The sequence below is a fragment of the Limulus polyphemus genome, unplaced genomic scaffold (assembly GCF_000517525.1).
Source record: "Limulus polyphemus unplaced genomic scaffold, Limulus_polyphemus-2.1.2 Scaffold5052, whole genome shotgun sequence".
NCBI lineage: Eukaryota > Metazoa > Arthropoda > Merostomata > Xiphosura > Limulidae > Limulus > Limulus polyphemus.
In genome coordinates, this window is record NW_013670662.1 from 32,161 (window position 1) to 33,320 (window position 1,160).

Sequence of the window (1,160 nt, forward strand, 5' to 3'; positions counted from 1 at the left end):
ATATATTGAGGATGATGAGAAAATAATTCTAAGGGAGAAGATTGTTTAAAAGCACAATTTCGGAGAAGGCTATAAACCAATTTCAGAGGTTCTCAGTTTGCTAGTAAATACTGTAAAATTGGTTGTGACGAAATGGAAAGTGTGTCACACTACCTCAACCTTGTCAAGATCAGGTCGCCCTAAGAAAGTCTGCGCCCAAACGAGCAGAAAAATCGTCAGAGAAGCGACTGTCAAGCCAACAATAACACTGAATGAGCTGCAGACTTCAATAGCAGCAACTAGAGTTACTGTACACACCTCGTCAATATCACGTACCTTAAACAAAAAGGTTTGTATTAGTAGGGTGGCAAGAAAGTAACCACCTATTGACGAAGATGCATCTCAGATCGCGAATGAATTATGCCCGTAAACATTTCAATAACCCTATCGTAATGTGGTAGAAAGTTCTATGGTTAGATGAGACCAAAATATAACTTTCTGGGTTAAATAACAAACGATATGTATATCGGAAACCCAACACTTCTTCTAACCCGGCATATACAGTCCCAACTATCAAGCATGGTGGTGGATCCATAATGTTGTGGGATGTTTTTCTGCGGCTGGCACTGGAGAACTTGTACGCGTTCAAGGGATCATGGATAGCGCAAAATATACGTAGATGTTGGAGGTAAACCTGAAGAAGTCAGCTGATAAACTAAAACTTGGTCAAAGGTTTACATTTTAATAGGAAAATGACCCCCAACACAGATCAAAGGCAACCCAAGAATGGTTTCGGAGAAACAAAATTTAAGCCCTTGATAGGCCAAGCTAAAGCCCAGACCTAAATCCACTCGCAAATTTGTGGAGAGACTTGAAAATTGCTATGCATCGAAGACGCCCTTCCAACTTACAAGAACTGGAAAATATCTACAAGCAGGAGTGGGGAAAAATATTTCCAGCATACTGTGTAAAGCTTGTGAAGGGTTATCCAAAACGACTTTCAGCTGTCATTGCTGTCAAAGGAGCTCCAATCTTTGTAATGATTAGAAACTGGTCTGAGATTGATATAATAAATATTTTGGCCTTTGAATTATGTCTTTCACAAGAAAATAACTAAAATCGATTATCAGCACAGGGGGGTGAAGACTTTTGCAGGGCACTTTATACATATATATATATAT

General features: G+C 39.1%; 1 protein-coding gene across 1 annotated transcript in view; it reads left to right on the plus strand.

The window, feature by feature from the left end:
* The first annotated feature begins 862 nt into the window (after positions 1–862).
* The window catches only part of LOC106472057, a 16,845-nt gene continuing 16,547 nt past the window's right edge, over positions 863–1,160 (plus strand). Inside the window, exon 1 of the mRNA XM_013932686.1 lies at positions 863–1,015. Within this exon, the coding sequence (XP_013788140.1) occupies positions 863–1,015 (153 nt within the window). The remainder of the gene's footprint in view (positions 1,016–1,160) is intronic.